Source organism: Schistocerca cancellata, chromosome 1 (genome assembly GCF_023864275.1).
Source record: "Schistocerca cancellata isolate TAMUIC-IGC-003103 chromosome 1, iqSchCanc2.1, whole genome shotgun sequence".
Taxonomy (NCBI): Eukaryota; Metazoa; Arthropoda; class Insecta; order Orthoptera; family Acrididae; genus Schistocerca; species Schistocerca cancellata.
The window spans coordinates 1,010,294,788-1,010,317,353 of record NC_064626.1 but is presented as its reverse complement, the minus strand read 5'-3'; the positions used below and the strand labels follow the sequence as shown (position 1 = coordinate 1,010,317,353).

Genomic DNA, 22,566 nt, shown 5'->3' with positions numbered 1-22,566 from the left:
GTCTTTCTTAGTCTGTACATTAGAAATGGTGAAGCTGGGGGTAATGTAGCAATAATCAAATAACCATATGACTTTAAAATAACAGGTAAGTAATAAAAAGTCTCCATCATTTTCATATATTTCATTGCATTAAAGTGAGGTCATGCAAATGTCGATCATTTGCAAAATGTATACAACTACAATTTGCATATGATGTAATGTGCGCATAAATGACATAATATTGCTTAAAAAAGTAATCCTTGAAAAATCCACATATGTAATTGTCAAGTATTGTAATTTGTTTCTTCCATGCTAAAATGTTCATCTTTCAGCGGTAACCATTTTTCTTCTACAGATGAACTCTTTGTATTCCGTGCTTAGGCTTCTTTTATTATGGCAGTACTGCTCACCAAATGGTAGTGCCAGAGCTGAAAGGCACTGCTCCAGCTGATATGAAATACTTATCCGATTTTATGAACACTATTAAGTGAAAAATTTGATTTTTGCACATTTTAAAGTGATAACTTCACTTCCGTCATATTTACTGCGCTGCATCAAATTATGTAAGACAGTCCACGAAAATATGAAGAGTTGGGAGAGGTAAAACTTATTGTCGGGTAAAACTTGCGTGTGTTTGATTTTAGCTCATACATTGTTGCAAAACAAATGCAGATAAGATATCGAAATTTTATTTAAGATTAAGTGGAGATGTATATCTCATTTTGTTGTAGAGTTGTTGTTGTCGTTGTTGTGGTTTCCAGTTTGAAGACTGGTTTGATGTAGCTCTCCATGCGACTCTATCCTGTGGAAGCCTCTTCATCTCTGTGTAACTGCTGCAATCTACGTCCTTCTGAATCCGCTTATTATATTCATCTCTTAGTCTTCCTCTATGATTTTTTATTATTAACGCGTCTGATACTAAACTGGTGATTCCTTGATGTCTCAGAATGTGTCCTATTAACCAAACTCTTCTCTGAGTTAAGTCGTGCCACAAATTTCCTGTTGCCGCCCCTCACCCCTCCTAGTTCCATTCAGTATCTGCACATTAGTAACGTGATCCACCAATCCAGTTTCTATCATTCTTCCGTAACACCACATTTCCAAAGCTTCTATTCTCTTATTGTCTAAACTGTTTTTGACCAAGTTTCACTTCCATGTTTCACAACACTCCAGATAAATATCTTCAGGAAAGACTTCCTAAAACTTAAGTCTTTTTCAGTGCTAGCGAACTCCTTTTCTTCAAAATGCTTTTCTTGCCATTGCTGGTATACAATTTACATACTGATTGGTTCAAATGGCTCTGAGCACGATGGGACTCAACATCTGAGGTCTTCAATGCCCTTGAAGTTAGAACTACTTAAACCTAACTAACCTTAGGACATCACACACATCCATGCCGGAGGCAGGATTCGAACCTACGACCGTAGCAGTCGCGCGGTTCCGGACTGAAGCGCCTAGAACGACTCGGCCACCGCGGCCGGCTTTTACATACTCTCTACTTCAATCATCATCAGTCATTTTGCTGCCCAAATAGCAGAACTCATCTACTACTTCAAGCATATCATTCCCTAATCTTATTCCCTCGGCATCGCCCTATTTAATTCGATTACATTTCATTATCCTTGTTTGGCTTATGGCTTCCTTTGAAGACATTGTCCATTCCATTCAACAGCTGTTCCAAGTCCTTCACTGTCTCTGATCGATACGTAATGTCATCGGCAAACCTCAAAGCTTTAATTCATTCTCCCTGAACTTTAAATCCTACTCGAATTTTTTGGTTTCCTTTATTGTTTGCTCAATGTACAGACTGAATAACATCGAGGATAGCCTACAACCCTGTCTCAGTCCCTTCTCAACCACTGCCTTCTTTTCATGTCCCTCGATTCTTATAGTTGCCGTCTGTTTCCAAATTAGTTGTAAGTAGCCTCTCGATCCCTGTATTTTGTCCACGCTACCTTCAGAATTTCGAAGACAGTGTTTCAGTTAACTTTGTGAAAAGCTTTCTCTAACTCTACAAATGCTAAAAACGTAGGTTTGCCTATCCTTACCCTGTCTTCTAAGGTAAGTCGTGTGGTCAATATTGCCTCGTGTGTTCCTACATTTCTCCGGAGTCAAAACTGACCTTCCCTAAGATCGGCGTCTACTGGTTTCCCCATTCTTCTGTAAGGAATTCTTACTAATATTTTGCAAACACGACTTATTAAAGTGATAGTTTGGTAATTTTCACACCTGTCAGCAACTGCATTCTTAGGAATTGGAATTATTACATCCTTCTTTAAGGCAGAGGGTGTTTCACTTGTATCATACGTCTTGCACACTCGATGGAAGAGTTCTGTCGTGGTTGACTAACCCAAGGCTATCAGTAGTTCTGACGGAATGTCTTCTACTCCTGGGGACTTGTTTCGACGTAGATCTGTCAGTGCTCTGTCACATCCTTCTCGCAGTGTCGTGTCTCCCATCTCATCTTCATCTAGGTCTTGTTCCGTTTCTGTAATACTGCCTTCAGCACAGACCCTCTCTAGACTCCTTCCTCCTTTCAGCTTTTCCTTCTTTACTTAGGAGCGGTTTCCCATCTGAGCTCTTGATATTCATACAGCTGCTTCTCTTTTCTAGAGTTATTCGGTTTTATATCCGAAGGATGTCGCAACTTCAGCTTTCTTTGGCTGACATCTTCCAAAATATCAGCATCCTGAATCAGTCTTCCTGTGCCCAAATACGCAATACATCTCCACAGTACCTGGTCATAAGCCTTATGGGGGCCTCTACCACAATGACGTCTTCCTGCCGATTGACACAGGACTATTTCAGCACCTCTAGCAGAGCTGAATTGAAATATGGAGACGAAACGCAGCTGGATAAGTTAGCCGTACTTATTTTTGTAGCACTGCAATGAATTAAGCGATACAGAGGAAGTTCTCACTAATATAGCGACTTAATCGTGTTACAATTCAAGTTATCACATAACCATTAAGGGGAATATCTTGATTTATGATTATTATTAGTAACATGTTGTCTGCTGAAGTATTGTAACAATTACCTTTTCTCCTTTGTTGTCAATTATAGTAAATCCATTTTGTGTTTCCATGAATGAATATCAAATTTGTGCTCCCAGCAGTGAGAGAGCAATCCTTTACCGCAATTATTTAACGATGTCATTTTTAATGGTGTTCGAGATATCTTGAAACAGTACAGTCTCTGACGGTTGGCGAGGAACCTCTCAAAAATAGACGGGAATTGTTTTAAAAGTAAAAGCCAGATCCTGCGGCACGGCGTACTTTTACTTCCATTGCTGGAGAGAAATCGCCTAACGAGAATAAAACCAGTGCATTTGTTCTGACGCTTTCTCCGAAAGTATTGTGGTCAACATTTCTGACGCTTGCGTTACTGATGTTTTTGAGTAGCTCTCGAAATTAGCTAAGGTATATCGTTACATTCAAAAATATTTTCAATGTCTCGGTAGCTGAAATAGTTGCAGGTATTAATTACAACAATGCTGCATTCATAGCCAACCATTAGTTCACGAAAAGCTATGTTTCTGTGTCTCGAGCCATTTAGGAAGTTTTAGGGACACCTATGTTACATGAAACACATTATATGTGAGATGACGTTTGAGAGGCTGAATTGTCAGTTAAGGCACACGAGGGAAACTAGTCGTGCTAGTACCAAAATTGTTCATACATTTCACTTTATTCGACAAATCACGTCATGAATACATCAAGCTATTATTATTTACTCATATTGCTCGTTGCAATAAACAAATAACTAATTAGACGTGCAATTATCGAACTGTACAATTTACAGTGTAAATAAGTAGCGAATTTGGAAATTTGTGGTAAGATCCTACGGGACCAAACTGCTGCGGTCATCGGTCCCTAAGCCTACACACTACTTAATCTAACTTACGCTATGGACAACACACACACCCATGCCCGAGGGTGGACTCGAACCTCTGACGGGGAGAGCCACACGGACCGTAACAAGAAGTCATAGACCACGCGGCTACCCCGCGTGGCTAAATAAGTAACAAGATATTATACATATACTGTATATATGGACGACTTATGCAAAAAATACAATATCACTGTATTAACCTTGCATTCAAAGCACTGGTATGATAACAATCTCAGTGTATTTATCACATCACTGGAATCATTGACACATGGCTCACAGTTGAAAACACTGTCAAGCCAGTAAGCTGGAAATAATGTAATCCACTACATGCGTATTCGTTTGGATTTTCTTTCACCTCTTCAAAATTAATGTTTGTACATCTGTAAATTATTAAAGTGATGAAGAATTCGACTCACGAGAGAAAAAAGCCTTTTTGGGACTCAGATAGAGTATAAATTAACTGTTGAGAAAGTTATAAGTATAAAACTAAAGATTTACATCGTATTTCAATAACAATACATAGGCATCAACGTAACCAATCACCAAACAAGTGTTGAGGAATACGCAAGGAAGAGATCTGCCAGATACTCTGTTTTAAGCATATGGCGCAGTAGGCTACGCCTCACTTTCCGAAAACAATTCTCTAACTGATCATCAAAATTGGATGGAAGAGGCTTGTCCGGAACAATAATAGTGGCTTCGAAGTTCACATAGTATTTTTACCAGCATGCTCTTTCTGAGTTATTCCAATTGAAAATTCGTGTGATGGTTTACATAGGCCCTCTGCAATATTCAAGAAATGTGTAGCCCCTGAAAAGTGCGTTACCAATTACTTTAGAAATTTTTCGCTCACTTAAGTTGGTGCCATATGGAGTTCTTTGGGTGTAATGTAACTAGACTGGATCGTCAAACATTCCTATTCCAAGACGTACGCCTATCAATTGTACATTTATTGAACGTGACAGTTAATATTTTATCTAAAGCGTTTCCTCAGAACGCATAAAGTAAACGGTTCTTGATAAATGGTTGTTTCTCATGTTGAAATTTTTGTGTGACTTTCCTTTGGTATCATTTCACGTTCGCCCATTGCAAGTACAGTGAAGTTACATAAAAAGACGTCTTTCATTAGTTGTATAGTGAGTTTTTATTGATATCTGGACTGGCTCTGCTAATGATTGGTTTTATGATTCTTTGTGACCATATGCCATGTATCACTGAGACGTAGAGCTCTTATTGGTATCAGTGGATACAAAGAGGCTAACCAACTTCGTGTCTGTTCTGCAGGTGGGCGTTACGAGCCGGTACTATTGGACAACGCGTACAAGGTGCACATGAAGCTGACGATTCGTGCCGTCGGTCCCAACGACTGGGGCACCTACCGCTGCGTCTCCAAGAATTCGCTCGGTGACACGGACGGCAGCATTAAGCTATACCGTAAGTATGATTGCTGTCCGCCTAGTAGTCAGCCTTATGAGCAACTCACGTACAGACTGCTGAATGGCTGTAGCGCCTCCTTCCGCCGCGATGAACGCACCGAAGTGTCGTGACGTGGACTTCACAAGACACGGAAAGTGTTGAGGGCTACGGTAATCACTCGAGCGCCCCATGAAACCCATCTAGAAAAACTGGACACAGGTTAAAGGTTCTCAAATCTTGCTTGATTGCAACCCAGATAGTCTCTGCTGGACTATTATCCAGCATTCCGTAACACGCTGCCTACGATGAGTAACTGACATAACACTGAATGTTCTCAAAGATACATTAAATGTTAATGTCGCGAAATGAATTTTCCTGCACCAACACCAGTTTTGCATTTCATGATACTTATGCTATACTTGTGATGGATGTTACGGAACGACGTATCGTGTGTTTGTTGTTGATAAATCAGCCGTAAGAGGATGAAATTCACTTCCGAAACATAGCCTTCTCCTTTCTAAAAGCATCAACTATAACCTTCCTACCCAATGGAAGAATCGCTAACAACAGTGACATATTCCTATAGTACGACTTGTTTTACAGTGTGGTTATAACTAAACTTTCGCTGCTTGAGACAGTGTAGATGGAAAATAACTTACCGTAGGCGTAACCAGATTTATAGGAATGATGATAGTCAGTCTCTGCACTGCACGATTTTTCGTAGTTAGTAATTTTAGTTTCATGACTTGCCGCTAGTCGCCATTAATGGTATGGCGATGTAGGTTTGAAACACAAGCATCAGTGTACATTACATTTGCAGACGGTCAAGATGGATCTGTACTAGGTTCGTAGGGCTGTCTTGTCAAAACAACGGTAACAGTGCTGCTGCTCTTCGGGAGTGTCGACACATAGCCCGTGAGGTCACTCAGTAACATTTTTGGATAAAACCGACCACTGACAAATGGCTCCAAACTGCGTGTCCACAGGGATCACCAGATTTGAAGCGGTGTGACATATGCCTGTGGTTGTATCTGAAGGACAGGGTTTATCAACGGGACACTAGCACACATTGGACGTGGAAGACTAAAAAGTTTCTAGTAAAAGGGTAACAGCAAAACATAACTATTGTATTCATGAAGTGTGCTATATAAAGACCAAATACGAGTAGTACTGTCTAAAACGTCAAATGATACCCCATAGAGAGAATTCTGCTTGTACAGACATATTAGTATTGAATGTGCACAGATCTAAGCAGTAATCGGTCTCATTTACAGAATGAAGGGTCCAAACCTAGTAATTTAGTGATTAACAGCGCTACCTTCGGATCGCTGGATCCGGGTTCTGTTCCCGCCCGGGTGCAACATTTTACTCGCTCGGGAACTGGGTCTTTCTGTAGTTCTTCTTGTCTTCGTGAGAAAGTCACCAGTCTCATATGGACGAATAACTCCAGACATTGTCTCCTACCCAATACTACCATACTATCATTTCCAGTCACTTAATGAACCGCGATGATCCAGAGGGAGGTCATTTTCCTACGTTGTTGTTTTCTTGTGGTGTAATTACTTTATTTCTTGATTTAGGTATTAGCTAATTACGCCCCTTGACATTTTCAAACCGCTCTGTTAGATTTTTTAAGTGTGTAGCATGATACATACACATTTCACACATCTTCGTGGAGGAAGCAACATGCCGTCCTTAATAAAAGTTTCTCACACTCGTGGTTGTTACGACACAACTACCTCACATGTGTAGTCCGTAAGCAAAGCCGAGCGAGGTGGCGCAGTGGTTAGCACACTGGACTCGCATTCGGCAGGAAGATGGTTCAAACCCGCGTCTGGCCATCCTGATATAGGTTTTCCGTGATTTCTCTTAGTCGCTTGAGGTAAATGTCGGGATGGTTCCTTTCAAAGGACACGGCTGACTTCCTTCCCCATCCTTCCCTAATCCTATGGTACCGATGACGTTATTGTTTGATGCGCTCACCAAAGTAGCCATCCAACCAACCGTATGAAAATGGAGAAAAATGCAATTTTTAGGCTGGATTTGTCACTGTACTTGTGTACTGGCGATATACATTTATTTCACATCTCAGATTAAACGCTCACTGTGTTTGATTACCGAAAACTTCTAAATATTGGTTGTTAATCCCCTTAACAGGGACTTCCCGTAGCAGCAAGCATCTTATTGAAGATATACAGCGCATAACATTCTGTACCTTTCCCTGAGTACGAAGTCGTCTGAAGTCCCACAGACATTAATTCGCTAGCTCCAATCCCAAGGGAAAAAGGTGCAACGGAAGTCTAACATCCGGATTTAAGGTCGGCCGATCATGGACTGAATTTCATTAAATGCTCCTTGCTACTTCTCTGTAGCGGGGTACATGGGGTCAGTCATCACAGAAGAAAGGATTGCTTGTGGGTGTGCACATTGGGGCAAAATTTAACGAATAGGCTGAAAGCAAGAGGACACTCATTTATAAATTGGAGCCAACTCTCTAACTGCATTAAACGTAGGACACACGTATAATCCTAACACCATAATTCTGTAAGGAAAAAAATTGTATCAACCATCATAATGATTTGCTGGGTCAGCGAGAGCAACATAAAGGCACGTCCGCTCACACACAACGTCTCACACATTCTAAGAATTACCGGAGATCCACCAATATGAAAGGTGGATTGGGTGTCACCTTTCATTGCTTACTTAGACTCTTCAAATCAATATTACTGGCTTCATATCTGAGACATTTGTATCTGGAAGGACCATGGCTGTCATTTAACACACCATCAGATATCGTTTCCTCCACACGCGTGGAATATACACTGGAGCGCCAAAAAATGTGTATTCAAATAAAGAGACATGTAAACAGGCAGAATACGGCGCTGCGCTCGGCAACGCCTATATAATACAAGTGTCTGGCGGTTGTGTTATCAAGATTTAAGTGAGTTTGAACATCTTGTTGTAGTCGGTGCACGAGTGACGGGACACATCATCTCCAAGGTGGCGATGAAGTGGGGATTTTCCCTTGCGGCCATTTCACGAGTGTACCGTGAATATCAGGAATCCGGTAAAATATCAAATCTTCGACATTGCTGCTGCCGGAAAAAGATCCTGGAAGAACAGGAGCAACGAGGACTGAAGAGCAACGTTCAACATGACGGAAGTTTAACCCTTCCGCAAATTGCTGCAAATTTCAATGCTGGACCATCAACAAGTGTCAGCGTGCGAATCATTCCACAAAACATCATCGATATTGGCTTTCGGAGCCGAAGGCCCTCTGGTATATCCTTGATGACTGCACGACACAAAGCCTTACGCCTCGCCTGGGCCAGTCGGTCAACACCGGAATTGGACTGTTTATGACCGGAAACATGTTGCCTGGTCGAATGAGTTTCGTTTCAAAATTTATGGAGCGGATGGACGTGTAAGGGTATGGAGACAACCTCATGAATCCATGGACCCTGCATGTCAGCAGGGTACTGTTCTAGCTGGTAGAGGTTTTGTAATGGTGTGGGGCGTGTGCAGCTGGAGTGATATGGGAACCCTGATATGTCTAGATACGACTCTGACAGGTGACATGTGCTTAAGCATCCTGTGTGGTTATCTGGATAAGTTCATGTCAACATCATTCATTCCGACAGACTTGGGCAATTCCAGCAGGACAATGCGACACTCCACACGTCCATAATTGCTACAGAGTGGCTCCAGACACACTCTTCTGAGTTTAAACACTTTCGCTGGACACCAGACTCCCCAGACATGAGCATAATTAAGTATATCTGGAATGCCTTGCAACATGCTGTTGAGAAGAGATCTCCACCCCCTCGTACTCTTACAGATTTATGGACAGCCCTACAGGATTCATGGTGTCAATTCCCTCCAACACTACATCAGACATTATTCGAGTCCCTGCCACGACGTGTTGCGGCACTTTGGCGCGCTCGCGAGGGCCCTACACGATATTAGGGAAGTGTACCAATTTCTTTGGCTCTTCAGTGTATGATGCTACATCCTTATAAAATTTTTTTTTACTATTGTACAAGTAGAAAAGGTAGCTTGAAAGGTCCCATGGTGGAGACATTAGCTAAAAGTTAAGGATGGAATAAAACGATTACTTCAAAGTAAAACAGCCTGCGTAATAAATGACTTCCTTCAAGTATTTCAAAGCGGCTACGGACCTATTTATAGAAAAGTTGAAGGGCGATCAGACTTTACGGCACATTATTCCGCGTTTTAGTAAATATGTGCTCCTGCTTTCCGTCACGCATGACACTGAGACATTCTCTACATGTACATCAACATACATACTGTGTAAGCCATCGTACGTTGCTTGGTTGAGGATACCCTGTCCCACTACTAGTCGTTTTCTTTTGTGTTCGACACGCAGATAGAGCGGAGGAAAGCTACCGTTTATATGCCTCCATGTGAGCCCTAATTTCTCGTATCTTATCTTCGTGATCCTTACGCGAAATGTATGTTGATGGCAGTTGGATCGTTCTGCAGTCAACTTCAGACACCCGTTATCTAAATTTTTTTCAATAGTATTCCTAGAAAAGAATGTCGCCTTAGCTTCAGGGATCCCCATTTGAGTTCCCAAAGCTCAAGATAATACGTTTGTGTTGTTCGAACCTACCGGTAATAAATCTAGCAGCCCGGCTCTGAACTGCTTCGATGTCTTCCATTAATCCGACCTCATGAGGTTCCCAAAAACTGCAGCAGTACAAAAAAATAGGTTGACCAACGTCCTATGTGCCGTCTCCTCTGCAGATGAACCACACTTTCCTAAAATTCACCCAGTAAACCGAAATCGACCATTCGCCTTCCCTACCACAAGCCTCACATGGTCGTTCTATTCCACATGGCTGCGCAGCTTTGCGCCCAAATATTTAAACGACGTGGCTGTGTCAAGCAGGACACTGCTAATGCTGTATTCGAATGTCACAAGGTTGTTTTTTTTACTGATCCGCAGTAACTTACATTTTTCTACCTTTAGGGCCAGTTGCAATTAATCACACCAAGAAGAAATTTTGTCTAAGTCATCTCGTATCGTCCTACAGTCACTCATATTCGACAACTTCTCGTACAGTACAGCATGATCAGCAGACAACCGCAGATTGCTGCCCACCCAGTCCACCTGATGGTTTATGTATACAGAAAATAATAGCGGTCACATTACACTTCCCTCCGGCATTTCTGACGATTACTTTGCCTCTGTTGAACATTCGTCATCGAGGACAACTCAGTGGGAAGTTTCGAGCCACTCGCGTATGTGGGAACCTATTTCGTTTGCTCATATCTTCGTTAACAGTCTGCAGTGGGGTAGAGTGGCAAATGCTTTCCGGAAATCTAGAAATATGGTATCTGCCTATTCACCTTCACCCACAATTCGCATTGTGTCATGTAAGAAAAGGGCAAGTTGGCGCCATTCGAGTCCATGTATTCTCCTTGAGAGCCGGGGACAACATATTGGATTCTATTACTAACGAAGTCTTCGAGTCACATGTCTGGGAACTTATTCGGTTTGCTCATACATTCGTTAACAGACTGCAGTGTGGTACAGTGGCAAAAACTTTTTGGAAATCTAAAAATGTGGTATCAGCCTACTGGCCTTCATCCATAGTTCGCATCATATCACGTAAGAAAAGGCAAGCTGGCGCCAGTCGAGTCATTAAGTTCATTCTGAGAGCCATGAACACATATAGGCAACACAATTAATGGTTGATGGGGCTTTTCCACACTATATCCCATGTTTTTGCGAACGTGCTCTCCTGCTTTCTCTCATGCATTCTGCTGAGACATTCTCCTGGCGCCATTGGTGTCCGTAATTCCTCTATGAGAGCTGTAAGGTCGCAGAAGAAGAGGCGCCAGGGGAAACAGAGAAAGCAGCAGGAAGAACAGCGGCCAGAACACGCTCCAGCAGCTGCCCGTAAATAGAAGCGTCGGGGCGGCGGGCGTCTCGGTGAGGCTTGACGCCAACCCACGCAGACGGCTGCAGCCAGCAGGGGGCCTGTTGCGTCTCGTGAAGTGGGGGCGGGGGAAGGCGCGAGAAGGCTGGCGGGAGGGTACGGGGGGAGTTGGAGGCCTTGCAGCGGGAAGCCATTCCTCAGGGCAAACCTCGCCGCCTCCCCTCAGCGCACATTTGTCTTTTAAATTCAATTCCGACCTCCAAAAAGAGAGAAGACACAACCCGATTAAGGACTTCTCTTATTTTTCCCGGGCCTACCCTCGCGTTAACTTCTGCGTACTGAAGGGCGGCGCGGAATGTATGAGGTGAGCCTCCGTCGCGGATAATGTTAAGGGGAAGGAGACGGAGAGGGAATATTAACGCTGGAAAGCGGGCCATTACTGCCCTAACGTGCACGGTAAACAAAGCGGGCGCTAATTGTATAGCCTCTACCGTTATGTTTTCGTTGTGAACTGCAAGGCAAATTTTCATGCTGACTGCTTAAAAGTTTCTGGCTTACCGGTTCAACGTACCTCTGCCACGAACTAGACGTGAGAGTATTCAACTTTCCTCCCACAAATTCGGCTGAGATCGCATCATAATGAAACGTTGGAATTCGTACTCATCGATAGATGTGTCATGTATTTATCAGACAAAACTTAGCAGGTATTGTGTATCGCCGATTTTGCTCTATGAATTTGCATCGCTATTGGAGAACGTTACCTTTGCAGAAAGACGACAACAATGGTTTATGCATGGCGGGAGAGTACCCAGTTTTCCACTTACAGTGCAACAGTACCTCACCGCAACGTTTCATGGGAGGTACAGTGCTCGAGGACGTCCGATAGCATGCCATCCTCTTTCACCTGACACGAATCCGTTAGATTTCTGGATATGGGGACATTTAAAGGCAGTGGTGTGCACTTAATCAGCAGACAATGAGCAGACGTTACAGGATCATGTGACCCAAAGATGTGTCGTAGTCCGAATGTGCCCAGGTGTATCTGAAAGACTGCTTGATTCACTGCACAGAAGGGCTGATGGATGTGTCTTAACCATATGCAGCATTGCATTTAGTGTTTACTTCTACCTAATAGACCGCTGGGAATGAGAAAACGGTCTGGCCCATATCTCAACACATACTGGTTTCCTTACATATCACAGTAGGGCCCTTTCTCCTAGTTTTGATCAGCACTAGCTCCTGCAGAAATATGTGACACGTTTTTAAAAATCCTGTCCGGTTGCCTTCGTATTAAGTCAAATAAGAAAGCAGTGACCTTGTTATTACATGTCCGAATCGCAAACTTGTGTTGGTGACACGTGACATTATGCCATTCATGTGAGGTTCTCGCTATGTATGTAAGATATGCAGAAGTATTTATGAATCTGGGACGTAGATGAAGGGATGACAGAAGTGAAAGTGTACGGATGTGTGACGAATCGTGACCGAGTTGCTCAATCTGAAAATTTCTCACGGAAGGCAAAGATAACGTTCGCGTTCAAAACTAGTATACCATCATACTCGGCTAGAAAGCTCGATAAAAGACGTCTAAGCCACAACATACATCGTAAATATTTTAGTGCGATGTTGGATAGAATATTGACTGTCAAGGGTTATTTAGTCTTGAGATACTGCCAAACTCTGAACTAAAATGTAGAATACTGTATTTGGAAGCCTCTACAGTCATTCTTCGCCAATGCTGTAATGATGTTCCCTGGTCTTGGTATATTCAAAAGCAGAATATTGCTCTCTAACTTGGCTCAACATTGATCACATAACCTGAGGGTATTTGTGGACACACTGCATTCGTGGAAGGTAATTATTGTCACCAGAGTGTGTGTGTGGTAGAGAGAGCGTGACCAAACTTAATGTTTTGAGGAGCGTCCTGTTAGAGCGGTCCGCTGACTTCCTAACGACAAAGGAGACATTTTCAACTATATTTTAAAAGATTTTGAGTATGTAGACTAATACGCTGTTACACTATACTTCTTTTCATCCTTGCGGGAGTGACCAAACGATGCATAGATAAGCTAGTGCGACGTGGTTCAACGTGAAAAAGCGTGATAAATTCTTAGACAATTTAAAGTAACTGTCAATGCTTGCCTACGATATGCGGAAATTGTTACGTTTTTTTTTCATGAAGTCAGCGAAGTGTAACTGGGTAAGCAACATGACTCTTATAGTTATATTTTATAGTTGTAGATCAGAAATTTACATTTATTCACGACTGGCTTCAATTACGAACGTCTTAAGATATGTTAGACACTGATTAAGACTTAAGAAGTATATAACGCTAAAAAACAGATAATATTGTCTAGGAATATGACAGTCTTCATTGGAAATAGTGTTATCTATTTTTTGGCAAAGACGCGTTTCGCCCTTGTGGGTCAGGTTCAGATTAACATAAGAAGTAATGTAGTGAGCCAACATCCGTCATTTAATGCCAGTATATGGCATTAAGATCAAATTTTTGTCCTTACGTCACATGCTGGCATTAAATGTCGGATGTTAGCTCACCACATTTAATGCCTGCACATGGCATTAAGACAAAATATTTTTTCTTAATTCCACGTGCTAGCATTTTGGCTCACCACATTACTTCTTGAGTTAATCTTAAGGTGGTCCACAAGAGCGAACGCGTCAATGCCAGTAAACAATGAAACAGTTTGGAAATAAATAAAATTCATAACCGGTTGCTGTACTAGGCGCCCAGCATGAAATGGAACAAATTTCAGATAACATTGTAATCAATGCGTCGTCTATGTAAGCAGAGAAAAGTGAATCTGGGAACGCTGTCCAAAACTGATCATGAAAAATAGAAAACTAGGATCTACAGGGCGATACAAATTTTCTAAAAAATCAGACTATTAAAGGAACTTAAATAAAATTAAATGATAGTAAAAAGGGATTTCGCATGATTTAATTCTCTACCGTGATACACACATAAAAAATAGCGAAGACACAGTAGTGGAATCTTTGTTCATAGAGATCGAATCCCTAAATAGAAAGTGCCTAATCTGTGTCTTCAAAGAACCTCCTAACGTAGGCGGGTTTGGTCTATTTCTAACCTGCCCCATTAAGAGTCGAATCGATGTAACAGCATATAATTATAGCCGGTGACATTAACACAAATTTATCCACAACAGTTCATTCAATTCGAAATTGAGGCGTGAGTTTCCCGTTCCAGTTCAATTCGGTTGTCTTTAAGTCTCTGTTCCATCTGTCCAGTGGTCCTTCTCTTGGTCTTTTTTTGGTAAATTGGACTCCAGTCTAGTACTAATTTTGACCACTTGCCTCTTTTCTTCGAGCGACATGACCAGTCCGTTAGCGTTTCAAGGCATTCACTCTTTCCATTATGTCAGTGACCATTGTTGTCTGTTTGATATCAACTGCCTTCTTTCTATCTTTCTTTGTGCACCCCAGTATTGATCTTTCCACTCCTCTTTAGGCTAATATTAGTTTCCTGACAATGAATTCATTCAATATCCACACCTCACAGTCGTAAGTTATTACTGGCATTATACATTGGTCAAAAGCAGTTTTCTTCAGCTGGGCCATCGTCTTGGGCTTCAAAACTGAGGCGTATCTTCCATAAGCTTACCAGTCTATTTCAATTCGTCGAAATTTTTCAGGTCTTAGGTCTCCTTCCATATTTCCCAAATGACCAGTGTAGACATATTCAGTTGCCCTGGAATTGCGTACTTCAAAGACGTATTTTCTTCCGGTGTCTATTGATTCATCATGATGGTTTTATCATAGTTTATTTTTCGGCTAACTTCATAGCAGACTGACACAAGTATGCTAACCAGTATCTAAAGTTCTGCTATCTACTTGCAACTATGCAAGTAGTACAATATCAACGAACCTCAGTTTAATCTCTTTCCCAGAATTAGGATTCCCTTTGTTTTCCAATCTAATATAGACGCTACTTTTTTGAGGACAGCTGAAAATAGTTTGGAAGACTTAGACACTTTGTTTTATATCCTTTCCGATGTGAAATTTGTTGGTGTCTTCAACTACATTCACAAACGCTGTGAAAGTATGTATAAAACTTCAGTATAGTCCTCTTCCTTGCTCTGTTAGACCATCAAACAAAGCTGGTTTACTGATCGAATTGAATGTTTTTTTCAAAATCTCTGAAGGGAAGGCAAAGAGGTAGGTGGTACTCATTTGCTGTACCAATTGTTTCTCATTGAGTGAGGGTATGATCAGTTGAGCTAAATGTTGCGCGGAACCCGGCTGGCGTAGTGGGTTGGACCAGTTCAAGTATAGTGCTCAATCTGGTAGTAAAAATTCTAGTACAAACTTTGCACAGAATCTCTAATTATGTTTGTCAAAAACTAAATCATCTGTCTTGTACGTTCCAGCTTTGGCATTAAAGTCACCATTTATAAATTTATAAAAGCAATCTCACAGACATATTTGCAACAAAATCCCCAAACAGAGTAATTCTTACCATACAAACAACTACAGATGGCTTATCTGCCCACGAAAAAATTTTCAGGCGGACTCGCTGGAAGGTAAAAGAAAGAAGCCACAATTGACTACATACACAGTCCTTAACTGTGTATCTGAACTTGAAGCTGAAGCACAAAAAAATAAAATAAATAAATAAAAAAATAAAAAAGAATAGTTTGGAGACGGTTTCCGATACTTTCCCATAGATAAACGAAAAACTTTGTGGCAATAATAACAAACTTCCTCAACTATATGACTAATATGCTCCCCTGTAGACAAGAAGAGTGAGAACGAAACCTGCACCACGGCTAAATGATGAGCTAAAACAACTCCTGAATCTCTGAGACACTGCACATTGTATATACAAAGTACATCCCAAACATGAAAATCAAATTATTTGCAAGCTAAAGCGGATCAGAGTGAGTCAAGTCGTGAGAAAAGCTAGACTCAGGCACGCCCATACATTAACCAACATCACACGTAAACCGGCTGCCATAACCGTGGTCCTATTATAGGGAAAATAAAAGCAGCAGCCGACACCATTGCCCCAGCCAAGGAACTGAATCGGTATTTCACATTAGCTACAACGACAACTCTGCCTCAAACGAAACAGACTTTTTGACTACAGATTTATTGATTACTTCATTGGGGTAAACGACGGTAGTCGCGAAAATTTCTACCTTAAGGGTGTTACTAGAAATACCGTCAAAAAGACTATCATTCTTATAAGACCAGCATCTGTTGGACAAGATGGCATTATTGTCTAAATGATGAAGCTTTACATTGAACCACTACTGTATTAGGATCTAAATTCTTTGCATTATATATCAATGATGTGGCACCTGTTTTTCCGTATTGCTATTACCACATTTGTATCTACGCGCGAAACCAAGAAACCTGAAGCAGCTATCGACAGTTACAATATTGACCTGCGGTCACTTGCAATAATCGTTGTGTCAGCATCCGTCAGCACTTTTGGCCAGTACCATATAACATCTGTCCATGTCACATTTGAAGGGCACTGACAACAATCACAAGTTAATTCAGGGGCAGGGAGGGGAGTGTATGGGAAGGCGAGGCTGTCCAATGTGAATCGACCTCCCTCCTACCCCTCGTTTTGCTATAGTGCAATATAAGTAATTCGACTTCCTGTGCTCTGGGATGAGAAGACGGTTTGGGCAGTTTTATACTGCTGTAACAAATTACTCCAAAAATTGCATAATTGCTGGGTGACGGGTAATGGGGGACAGCACCTTACTTTAAATTGTGATGCATTTTTAGGACCATACACATATGCATCCACTTTACTTTTTACTATTTTGGATGGACATGTTCCTTGGCAAACAATGACTGGACTGAAAATGGGCATAGCGCCAAACCGGTCAATGACTAAATAAGCATCCATTTTCGTTGCAACTCTCGGTCTATCTTTTTGCGACGTATTCCAAAACTGTATCAAGAATCAGATGGCATCACGCTGACATTACACTGGCGTCACAGCAGTGTTACACTGAAGTCAATGTCCTGATTTGCCAAGGCCTGAGCTGCATGAAAAGCATATTACCTGCTCTGTGTGTGTCCACGAATGTGACACTTCATTCATTTCCCTGGTTCAAGAAGTAACCTTTGTATTAGAGGGAGTTTTAGAGAGTAAAAACTCTAGGAGGAGGTAGATATTGGAATACATCCAATAAGTAACTGAGGACGTGGTGTTAAAGTGCTTCTCTGAGATGAGTAGCAGGAAAGTCATTTTAATCATACTAATACCATTTTAATTATATTAATGCTATTAAAATTGTTATCTTATGTAACTTTGATGTAAAGAAAAGTACTGCATGTGTGAAACCCTGGTTTGATGTAAGGGAGGTCTTGAAGGCCCTAATCTGAGCAAGATAGATGAAAAAAAAATACATAAATAAATGAAATATCACAAATATAGAGAACAGGAACGTAAGGTCAGTATGTAAGAGAACAAAGAAAATGAAGGAAAGAAATTATTAACACCAATAAGAGGGTGTTGTTTGTGATAAAATTGTAGAGCAGCAGTGAAACTACGTGTTATTCCGCTCATAGGTCCATTTCTCTATTTGTCAAATATCACCAATATCCAGGAGCGAAACAACAAACAGTGAAATAGAAGATTACAAAAAAAAAAAATTAAGTGTGTACGCATGTGAGATAGGGCCTATACGTTGTATCACAGGGCGGGATTGACGGTATGATTTCTAATTGTATTATCAGGCGGTTCTGATTAAAATAAACCTCTCTTACTCTCTCTCTCTCTCTCTCTCTCTCTCTCTCTCACACACACACACACACACACACACATTCTCACACTCAAAACTATAATCACTGTAATGACGTGAAGTTGCACGACGTGTTGCAGGTATCCCGCCGCCATCGACTCCGCACCGTCCGCCTGAAGTCACGACGACGGAACCGCCGGTCGTCACAGGTAAAAGCTTTTCTTCCATAAATTCTGTAGGTGTTATCTTCGTTTCCTTGTTTCAAGAAAGTGAGTGTCGCTATAAAAATGCGTATAAGAAGGAGATTAAGTGGATCAGTCTGTCGTCAGTCTACATTACACAAAAAAGAAAAATAAATAAATGAAAGTAAGGTATCCGAAATGTCTGTATTTAGTGCAGCGGGAAAGTAGTATTATATGTCCGTACTGGCTTTATCTTTGGTAACTGTAGGTTCTAGTTTGTTGGACAAAAAGCAAAGGAAACGTTGGATAGTAAGCTCTGTATCGGCTCTGCAGGCAGCGCTGCTGGCATACTAACCATACTGTATATCAGCACTCAGACTAGGATACGGCCATGCCACGACAGTGCCTAGGTATGTCTGTCTCTTTCTCTTGTTCTTTACTTTCCGGTCCCTGTCTTGTGAGTCAGCAGGAGCTGTCTGAGATGTCGAATCATTACGGAGCTCAGACCTTTTCAACCAGTTTCCTACGAACTAGGGTCAAGGAAATTGGTTCCCAATTGGAAAATTATTGGAGGATATTACCAATTACACTATTTGTCTTACAGCTGCATATGCTAAACTCTACCCGCCTAACGTGCTTCTATTAAATAATAACATTTGAACACTATCACATAGAAAGTTGCTAGAGGTAGCATGGATCTATGGATCTGCTGCAAGTTTGGAGCAGATGTTGGTCGTCACGAATTGCTGATTCAACGGTGATCTGTTCAGTACCCAGACACACGTCCATGTTCCTACAACACTTCATAGGGCAGGCGCAAGTATTGTATGAGCAGCTAATGGAATTATAAAAGTCTACAGATACATGTGGGCTCCATATGGAGCAATTGCAACCGTTAACAATATTCGATTGAAAAATGACATCTTTGTCTCACGCAATTTAGAGAATACGAGAGTATGAGAACGAAAAGATAACGTTTTGCTTGTTTTCTCCAGAACCCCTGTCATTGACACTGACGTAATCGGATGAACATCTACAGCATCACACTGTGAAAAGGTGCTAAAGATGTAGATTGATTACCATCACGTAAACCAAATTATTACGCTGTACGTCTATATTTGGATGTACGTTCTTTCGTTCAGGAAGAAGGAAATAATATGCGTTTCGCTATACTAATATGTAACAACATGGTGTTACTCGTTCATGAATGACAATTTTAGTAGAATAATTCACGGTAAGGCAATCTATGGTTTTACATTATTGCTCGTCGTTTTCATGGAACCTCTTTTATTCTTTCTGCTGCTGGAAGGAACGTGGTACTTTGCACAACCATCTCCAGTAAAAAGAATAATCAAGAATGAGTTTTTCACTAAGAAGCGGAGTGTAAGGTGATATTAAACTTCCCGGAAAATTAAAATTGTGTGCGCCGGCCGATGTGGCCGAGCGGTTGTAGGCGCTTCAGTCTGGAACCGCGCGACTACTACGGTCGCAGGTTCGAATCCTGCCTCGGGCATGGATGTGTGAGATGTCCTTAGGTTAGTTAGGTTTAAGTAGTTCTAAGTTCTAGGGGACTGATGACCTCAGATGTAAAGTCCCATAGTGCTCAGAGCCATTTGAAAACTGTGTGCCGGACCGAGACTCGGACTAGATGGAACCTGTACATCAGATTAGTAATATCCTTAAGTTACGAGCAGTGTAAAATTTCTGAAAATCTAGTAATTTATATGTAGTTGACATTTCATGTAATGTTTAAACTAACTATGCGTACCTCGCAGCTGTTTTCATTTCACGATCTAGTGTCCTAGCTATAAAAGTTGGTAGATCACGAAAGGCTAGCACTAAGCTATATACATTGCATTTGTGGATTGAGTTTCATGAAAGTCAGTTTACCTGATATTTATGAGAGTACGTGCTGAGACAACGGTATTTGGGAGTTCTCGTAGTCGCCAGCTTCGCTACGGTCCAGTAGGAAGAAGATTTGTTGATTAAGGTGTTGATTAAGGTGTGAGTTAGCCGCTAGGCCACAGACGCTCTCGACGACTGATAGCCTTGTTTGGAAACTTGCACCTGCCCTGAAATGGATAACCTTGTTTGTGAGAACAGGGAATCCGTTTACGCTCCTCTGTGGCTGTCTAATGTGCTTAGTTGGAAGCTTGTCGATTCAGTTTCCGCTACGCAAAGTTCCAATCTAGATGCGTGAAGTCGTACCACCATCAATCTTACATCAAAATCATTTATTTATGAATTCAGCTGGATAAGTAAAAACACGTTTTCACGATGAAGTCTTTTATTACAGTCAACAAGGCTTGGAGGTTTAAACGGGAAACAGATATATATCGCAAAACCATTCCCAGACATATTAACGGTATTCGATAAAAAAAAAAGTGCTTATGAATTTCCTTTTCTAAGGCAATATGAATCGTACAGAAGAGACTATATTTGTGTTGCGCAGTAAGATAAATTACTAAAATTTTACGTTAGAGGTCTATTCATGAACAGTGACAAGAAAATTAATCAGAAACTTAATCTAGTATCAGAAAAAACAATTTTTAAAAATAACATACTTCCATCGGACTCCTGCCACAGATATATGGACACACCCAGCGGGCTTCCGCCCACATGAAAAATTAACACTGATACGAGTATATCCGAGCAAGATCAATCATTTACAATTCTAAGGAAGACCATAAAAATTTCTTGCAACAAGCAACATTTAAGTAAGAAGTCATTAAGAAACTTTTAACGAGGCCTGCCCTTAAACCAATGGAAGTTAATATTACAGCCGAGTTGCCCAAACCTTACATATCCAAGTTACATCCGCCCACAGAAGCAGTTACCATAAACACGAGCTATACCCATCACAATGTTTACGGGACTGAGATGATAAATTTCTTTGTCCGGGTTATAGAAGTATGCTGTCACATTTATACATACATGGGGATCGTCTGTGAGAGCCAACAGACAGATTGTATCTGGCCATTAAATACTTCAAAGGAGAAACTTTTATAAGAGGATCACGTATAATAAAACAGAATTTACGAAAAACTGCAGCATCAGTAAAACAACAGCATATATTACGTTTTCTAACAGGAATACAAACGGAGTGCGCACGGTACTATTCCTCTTACAAGCGCTGACACAATCAAACTTGGTTATTACCGATGTTTTCAGTTTTGGTTGCCGTTGGTGCCTCCAACCAGTGGCTCTACGCTCTGCACTAGTAATGCTAGAGAATACAGTAATAAACGTGCGTCAGTGATTCCACCGCAGACAGATTAGGTCGCAGCATAGTCCCGGTATTAAAATGGCACGCGAAACTCGCGCCACAAGTGGTAGGCCAGAGCAATGTCTGTCGCTATTGCTCTCCTGCCGCCCGATATACACCCCAGTCAGCCGCGACCCCACGAACACCACTGCGCAGTAGAACCGTAGTGGAAAACGGCCGCTCACTAATCGTCACCGTCCTTCCTGCACGCTGCTTGACAATCATTTCTCATCACGCCGCACGTCTACTAGGCCAGAGTCACAATCAATATCTCTGAGCAAATGTGCGATCGTGGAGAAAAATTGATACGCACGTATCAGCTAAACTCCAACACAGACACTTCTAGTCGCCAGTGGTTGGGCCCTAAACCTTCGTCTCACTTCCGTCCTTCTCCTTAGTGCTCAATAACGTAAAGGGTTGCTTGTTACGCCGGCCGCGGTGGTCTCGCGGTTCTAGGCGCTCAGTCCGGAACTGCGCGACTGCTACGGTCGCAGGTTCGAATCCTGCCTCGGGCATGGATGTGTGTGATGTCCTTAGGTTAGTTAGGTTTAAGTAGTTCTAAGTTCTAGGGGACTGATGACCACAGATGTTAAGTCCCATAGTGCTCAGAGCCATTTGCTTGTTACAATTTAGCGACCTACGGAGGCGAACAGAGGTGAGATGCAAACAGTCAGAAATGGTTTCGTTTTACGTTGTTTTCTCTGTTCACAGTCAATCCAGGCCAGTATTAATAAGCGGGAACAAAAATACCCAACAAGGGGCGACTGACCCCAAAACTGTGTGGCATAGATATAAAAATTTCGCCTAATCAATACTTAACTTCAATGGAGTGGCGACTAGCTTTCTACAGCGAGTTATTGCTGTTTTTCACACTTCAGGGAAAGAAAATCTTCGTGTCTGCGAGGCGTGTCATTATGAACAGCAAAAACAGTAGCAAATGAACGTATGTGGCAAGAAAAAAAGAAAAACACAGATCCGCAAACGAGTCGTTTTCAAGATAATCACGGTTGTGTTATTACCAGCGGCCGCTGATTTCAGTAAGAAATATTATCCTTCTTAGTAAAAATAAATTTTAAATGTAGTTTCCGATTTTTCAGTCGCCATGTATCTGACCTACATTTCACCCGTGGTCCATTGTTGGGGACTGCGGTACTAGCATGTTGGGATACTAACACATTTTGTTG

The 22,566-nt window shown here is 41.5% G+C and overlaps 1 protein-coding gene across 1 annotated transcript in view; it reads left to right on the top strand.

The window, feature by feature from the left end:
• LOC126121493 (lachesin-like) overlaps positions 1-22,566 on the top strand; it is a 1,285,782-nt gene that overhangs the window by 1,209,627 nt on the left and 53,589 nt on the right. The window contains exons 7-8 of the mRNA XM_049915084.1: positions 5,155-5,304; positions 18,076-18,144. Coding sequence (XP_049771041.1) covers positions 5,155-5,304; positions 18,076-18,144 — 219 coding nt within the window. The remainder of the gene's footprint in view (positions 1-5,154; positions 5,305-18,075; positions 18,145-22,566) is intronic.